General features: G+C 37.3%; 1 protein-coding gene across 1 annotated transcript; it reads left to right on the top strand.

Annotated features, from left to right (window-relative positions):
• Positions 1-970: 970 nt before the first annotated feature.
• LOC103773067 (glycine receptor subunit alpha-3-like) lies at positions 971-4139 on the top strand (the record flags this gene model as incomplete). The annotated part of the gene is made up of 2 exons (XM_008940421.1): positions 971-1194; positions 4057-4139. Coding segments are annotated over 2 exons (307 nt in total), but the record flags the coding sequence as incomplete, so codon positions are not given.
• Between the last annotated feature and the right edge of the window lie 3392 nt (positions 4140-7531).

Raw genomic sequence — 7531 nt, 5'->3', positions numbered from 1 at the left:
CAGAAGCGTCACAAAAAGCCTGACAGCTAGCTCACATTTCCCCTCTGCACCTAATATATCTTTCCATTTTATTTTTATTTTCTTTCATTAACGCAGTGGTGCAAATGAGGAAAATCATATTATAACCAATAAAAGTATAGTCATTATGCTCAGTATCTCAATTCTCTCAGTTCTTGATGTAATGTAAAGAGATGCTAATACTTTTATTTAAAAAGAAATATTTTCATCTTTCAGACTGATAAAGTTTTAAGGAAGTGTCCAGCCATAAATACAATATTGTCTCTGACAGAGTATATAAGTCTCCAAAACGACTTCCAGAGGCTCGAAGCACTCCACTCATCTTTTCTATAAAAGCACCCTTGATTAAGATAGGATTGTCTGTAGGAATTAAGGTGATTCAACTCGTGCCTAAGCTAATTTATCATAACCACTTGTATGATCTCCACCATAATTGAACAGAGGAGGAACTTCTATGGCAACTTACTGCTCACACAATTTTCAACAGGGAATTGAAACAGAAACTTTAGGTGGTGGGTCTAAAATATGTAAGGAGAGACAAAAGACATTAACTTCCCTTACAGTGGGACAGATTGTCACTGCCCAAGAAAGGGAAGTGGGAATGCCCCCACCAGAAGTTGGGCAGAAAAAACGTAACTCCATAAAACTCTTTTTATGTTTCTCTCATTCTGATTTCAAGACAAAACTACTGCAGGGATAGAGTTACATGGAGGTATATGAACTCTACATAGAGGTAGGATTTCCTTATCTTGGGATTTTTTCAGTTGCCCTGAAACGCATCTTTATTCCTATCCATTGTGTCCCCGCTAATACAAATAGGTATCATGCTGGCATTCAGCTAAGTAATTCATTTGTCATCCACAGATGGACAGGGGATTACATAGCTAAGAAATGAAATAAAAGCTAAATCCCTATGCTTGGTAAAGCTTTGGTTGTTTTCTCTTTCATTCAGGATTACCGAGTGAACATCTTTCTCCGTCAGAATTGGAACGATCCGCGCCTCGCGTACAGCGAATATCCAGATGACTCTTTAGACTTAGATCCATCCATGCTGGATTCAATTTGGAAACCTGATTTGTTCTTTGCTAATGAAAAAGGTGCCAACTTTCATGAAGTTACAACGGATAATAAGTTGTTGCGAATTTTCAAAAACGGAAATGTGCTTTATTCCATCAGGTGAGTCTCTAATGAGATGATTGTTTTTTTCTGATAGAAGCTCAAAAGTGTACCTATAAAATGATAATGTTTATCTTCAGTTGCTACTCAGGCAGCACTATCACTGAAGTAGTGATTTTTGAATACAGAACTTTATCATCATTCTTGTTCATTGTTAATACTAAAATAGAAAACGACTCCTCACTAAGCAGGCATCAGGAAGTGTCTTTCTTATTTTAAAGTCCAGATATTGAACCTAGATGAGCTAGGACACTTGCACAGAGCAAATAATCCTGGAGCATTATAATCTGATTTGGCCCGTGTATGAGATTCACATGCTGTAGCTTCCCATGTCATGACAATTTCTTTTTCACCTTTTTGGATATTGAAGTTGTTGTACTTCAATATGGAAGCATGACCTGTTTGAGGAAGCATGATATTTAAAGAATAGTTTACTTACTGCTGCAGTTGAAGAGAAAAGTGGAAAGTCAACTTTGAAAAGGTTTAAGAAGCTGTATGCAGCAATCCTAAGTATTAACAAAATAGTTAACCTACTTCTTTTCTCCTCACTTTCCTTTTATTAACATAGTCATTAGTAGGCATTTTACCACTGATTAAAAAAAATTATCTAATTAGAAACACATTAGATATAAGTATACTAACGTCCCATTAGATGTAACACAGATTTGTTATTAATAGTGACCTACCCATGCAAAACATCAAACTTTTCAAAATAAATATACCTCTTCTCCATTTAGTCTTTTGCTTTGCATGTTTTTATGACGCTTCATTGATAGATAATTGGACTTTCTGAAGAGATATAAGAAATCTGTGAGCAGCTTGTATACTAAGAGAGAAAGAAGAAGGTTGTGACTTGCATGGCTGTATCAGTGGCAAGGGACTCGCCTTCCTCCTTCCTCCCAGTCGAGCGGGCAGCATCTTTTCAAGCTCACACATGGAGAAAGTGTTTAGGTTTAAAATTCCTATGAGCATCTCAGATCCAAAAGGAGGTTAGTCTGCCAGTCTGGGAACATCATTCTGCAGTGTCACAACGTGTATTCTGTCACTAGAAACAGATGGAAAGCAAGTAAAAAGAATTCCTTCTCCAAGCCCAAGTAGAAAGTAGAGCTAAATCAATTACCTCCAGCCTGAGTCACCCTGAGAGGCACTGACAGTTGTTCCACTCTAATCAAATAACTCCCTCTCCTTGCCCTACACCCTCCAGACACATACAACACAGAGTATAGACACCACCATTCAGCTGAAGCAAGTTTGGATTGAACTGTCAACAGAACTCATATCAAGTTCATGGTCACATGAAATGGGGTGGAAAAACAAACATGAGAAATATTATAACATTAAATTGTAAAAGCAAACATTGGCTGTGATGAAAGCAGATGCTGTGTTTCTTGTGGAGCCAGAAAGTTTGTTGCCAACATGCAATTAAGAATTAATACCATTTCCAAAACAGATTTAAAATCATGTAATTGGCATCTAGTTGAGTTGTTTTGTGAGTTTGAGTCAGATAAGCTTTTGATGAGGGGAGACATGCTAATTGCTAACATGTTGATACCAAAAGAAAAAAAAAAAGCTTTCTCAATTTTCATTTTCCTTTGATTCCCTAATGTCTCCTTCTCCCTTAACTGCATTAGAACAATTCAGATGAGAAGACAATGAGAAGGTTCCAGTTCCCAATTCAATGAATACTTATAATAAAATATTAAAACATTTACTGAAGCAGAAAACACAGGTGCCTCTTCTCCAAAATGACTTGCTGTGTTACTGGTACACTCGTCAGATTTTGTATTTCGATCCATTTTTAACAGCATGGCAACAGGACCTGGGTCTGAGTTCCCTCCTCAGACTCTCATCCTACAGAAGTTATAGCAACAAAGAATCAAGAAGCTTTGGAGCAGGCAAAGGTAGGGTAAAAGAAATAGGCATCCATATTTGCCACATACTGCTCTCTTTCCTATATCAAAAACAGGGGAATGAATGGAGGATTAGAGCACAACCATGTTAGAAAAGCTTTATATGTGTAAAGGAATCGGAACTCAAGCTCCTCATGTTTTTGGAAAACATTCTATCAACTGAACTGATAAATAAAAATGGGGCAAAATTTTCACACAAGGTACTTTCTAACAAGAAGAAAGGTGCCATCATGACCCTGAATGATAAATGGATACCTAAACATGGTCAAGTGAGGGAAAACGTGCCTTTACCTCTTATATTCTTTTTCCTCATTCCTCTGAGAAGTATCACTCTAATTATAAGTTATTGTATTCATATAAAATGTAGAAAACCCTCTTTTGCCTAGAGGTTGCAAAGTATTTCACAGGAAGTATCAGGACTGGCATGAAATACAGCTGCAGTTCAAAATTACAGGCACATTTCAGTCCACCATCAATACCATAAAATGTTATCTGAAACCTTTGTGCTGACAATTTAAGCACCTTCTTTTAGGACAATAACATATAAATTACTTTGCCACCATAATTTGCAGCTGACATCTGTGATGAAATTCTTGCAAATCCGGGTAAATTTTATACCAAGGGTTTGAAATATTTGTAACAGCACAATAATTCTACTGTGGCACAAAAAGGCACGTTGTTTTTGCCTTCCCTCAGAGTTATTATAAAGTTAAGCAATCTGACTGAAAAATTCAGTTTTCTGAAGGAGTATAATTTTTTTTTCCCCCATTTTCATACTAGGCTAAGTGAGTGAAATGGGCTCAGCTAATACACATCTGTTTTGAGAGTTTTCTTAATGACAAAAATAATATTCTTCTGTTTCTAATGACATACAGTGTTTTCATGCATTCTTCCTGTGCAGTTCTATGGCATTTTTGTTGCATATTTTTAATTTTTTTGTGTGTTCTTTCAGATTGACTTTAATACTGTCCTGTCCGATGGATCTCAAAAATTTTCCAATGGATGTGCAAACATGTATAATGCAGCTGGAAAGCTGTAAGTTTGCGTGTTGTATTATCCTATAAATACTTTTGTAGGGATTACAACAGCTATGCAGGAGGTAAAAAAGACCACTTGTAGTAGTACAAGGACAAATGTTCAAAATAGAATCCTCTGTTTCACCAAAAGCATCTGTGAAACACACATGATTTTCAAAGGAAGAGGTCCTTTCATTCTTAACTTGTACTGAAAATCAACAGTTTTGTGGAAATCTCTAGTAACTACTAAATTAAAATACCCAATGCCAGTTTACCTTTATGCAAAATTTATGCATATGGGAATGCACCATTTAGTCTTTGTGTTCACACATACATGGGGATAGTAGTGTGGGAGAGCATAAAGAAAACATGAGAATAACTTAAGGAAATTATTTATGTGAATATCCTGAAATCTATAACTCAATGTCCTTAAAGACTGGAAACCAGATGACATATTGAGCCCCTGCTCTTCAGATTCCTGCCCTAGTTCTTCAGCTCCTGTTACAGCTGCAGGTAGCATATAGCTGTATAGCTATATATGTCTGTAGACAAGTAGTAAGCACCCATCTTAATGTCAGATCTAGATTTGAAGTTTCAGGATCAATAAGTAAAAGAACCCAGAAAATAATTTTCTGCATGTGTGAATATAAGAGATAATTTGAAATATAGATCAGAAACACAACATAATTTGATTAAAGGTTAGTTTGGGGGTTTTTTTCTTCTTTTACTGAATCAAAGTACCATCTAAGAGAAGGGGGAGATAATTATCTATCAGTTCATATGTCGTGACTGCTTGTTGTAGGGATAATAGTGTGTTTTTACAAAAAAAAAATAATTACAGGATGAATATGAAAGCCAGATCTATCTTTCATTACAACAGACAGATGGTAATAGCATAAAGCAGCCTTTCAATATGAGGGCAATGGCTGAATCTGACAGCAGAAATTTTCTTGACCCAAATTAAAAGATAGCTATTTGCTGCAAATATCAAGGAATGTAGGGCAGTGTTACATATTCAGCATTTAAGCAAAACTCCACGGTCAACTCAAGTGAATAATCCTACTAATAACTTATGCCACCTTTATAATTAATGTGACTGAATTAAAGGGTAATATGAGGCAGCTGTATCAGAGTACACACAGATATAGTCACAGTATACAATTATGCTTCAAAGTATCATAATGTCTGAACAATATAAAGTTATATTTTTAAAAAAAAAAAAAAAGAACACGTTTGAAAAGTCATTAAATTCTTACTTCAACAGCTTCATAAAACTCAGGTATACTTTTCATCTCTTTCAGCCCTTGTGAATACAGGTCATACAACAACTGAGAATTCTTGAAAAAACAGGCATCTGTTTTGCTTTATAGAAACCTTGCACGAACTCATAATTCCCACAAACTACACCGTAGGGAACCAATACTTTTTAGTTGAAGACAACTAATTAGTTGAAGAGAACTAGCTCTGCTGTATTTTCCAGCAGAATATTTTTCACTTTCAGTCTTGCTTTTAATCAGTCAGTTCCGTGGGAGTACATTCCCTGCTGCAAATTCACATAGATAAAGGTAAGGTTCACAAAAGAAGAGCTGAACAAAATACAAATGAGTGCTTCAAAATCTAGTTACAGAGAAAGATCAAATTTGATTTCATAAAGAAGTTACAAGTAATAAAGCTTTCCCTATATTGCCTTCTCTAATTCTATTTTAGTGGTAACTCTAGACAGTGAAAAAAGAGAACTATGAGCAAAGTATCAGTCCTGAGGCAGAAAATTTCACAGCCTGTGGGAGTTCTGGCTATACTTACAAGTCTGATAGCAAAATAACCAGTTATGGTGGCAAGAACAAAACAGCAGTCCCCTGAAATAGCTTTCAGAAAGATTGAAAGAAGGTAGGCACACAGTGACAATTTCTGGGTCCCCAGACCTTTGAGAGACAAAATTCACCTGCTCAAAAACAGTTTCTCTATACAGGAAGCACACGAAGGGAAACAGACAACTTGGAGGAGTTACAAAAAATATCTGTGTTATGGATGGGAGAGTAACTAAGTAAAAAAGATGTTTTCTGTGACTCTTAACTCTGAACAATTTAAGAACTTAGGAAAAGGTGAGCAGAAACATTCAAATTCCAGAGTCTTTGGCTAATAACAGGCATACAGTTCTCTTTACAATTATAGAACAAAAAAGGGGGATGAGTGCATTTAGCAATTTCCCAGGCTTCATATCAAACCTCCTGAGGTAAGAACTGACATAACTCTGAGAGCTTGAATCCATCCAAGCACCTCTAACTTCTAGACCACAGCATCATATTCTGCTGTGCCTGTCTGCATTATATATTTTGGTGCACAGCGAGACAACTTCAACATGGGGATCAAAGAACTAACCCATAATAAATGGTTATTGAACTGTCTGGGGAAGTGTAAGACGTGGAGTTTCAAAACTGAGAACATAGTCCTCTCATGTCCTGGGGAAATGTCGCCTCCCTCTCTACTCTGCCCTAGTGAGGCCACATCTGGAGTGCTGTGTCAAGCTCTGGGCTCCCCAGTTCAAGAGACACAGGGAAGTACTAGGCAGAGTCCAACAGAGGACTCCAAAGATGACTAAGGGACTGGAGTATCTCTTTTACAGAGAAAGATTGTGAGACCTGGGTCTGTTTGACCTGGAGAAGAGAATGTCTTATCAATATCTAAAGGTTGGCTGTCAAGAGGATAGGGCCGGTCTCTGTTCAGTGGTACTCAGAGACAGGACATGGGGCAATGAGCATGAACTGAACACAGGAAATTCCACTTAAATATAAGGTGAAACTTCTTTACTTTGAGGGTGACACAGCACTGAAACAGGCTGCTCAGAGAGGTTCTGAAGTCTCCTTCTCTGAAGACTTTCAGAATCTGCCTGGACATGTGTCTGTGCCCCCTGTTCTAGACAAACCTGCTCTGATGGGGGTCGGTCTAGATGATCTCCAGAGGTCCTTCCCAACCCCTACTATTCTGTGATTCTGTGAAATGATCTGATCATCAGGCTGTGTTACAAAAACCAATGGAAGCCAATGGCGCAAGGAGCAAGGCAGCGCCAGCCATGCTTCCAGACGTTTCTTTTTAAAGTGGTGATCCATTGCTGGCTGCTCCACTGCGTGGCAAATTTGGTATGTGGGACATTGTACCACTATGAGTTTTCAAGGCCCATTTATGTCTCAGTTTCTTTAAATTGTAATCTGATCTTGCAAGCCATGCTCCTGCATATGTCACTAAGCAAATGAGTCTGTTTCTAACACATCATCATTTTCTTACTCATCTGACCACCAGGTTTCAAAGAAAGGCTGACAGATTTTACTTCTGTTATAAAATAATAATTTTGTTTAGTACTAGATACTTTCCTCCCATAATGATAGTGCTCCTTCAGCACAGAAAGTGCTAAGA

This window comes from Merops nubicus, unplaced genomic scaffold, assembly GCF_000691845.1.
Source record: "Merops nubicus isolate BGI_N331 unplaced genomic scaffold, ASM69184v1 scaffold9175, whole genome shotgun sequence".
In the NCBI taxonomy this organism is placed as follows: Eukaryota; Metazoa; Chordata; class Aves; order Coraciiformes; family Meropidae; genus Merops; species Merops nubicus.
Note: the sequence above shows the minus strand (reverse complement) of the source record. Positions and strands in the feature narration are given on the sequence as shown.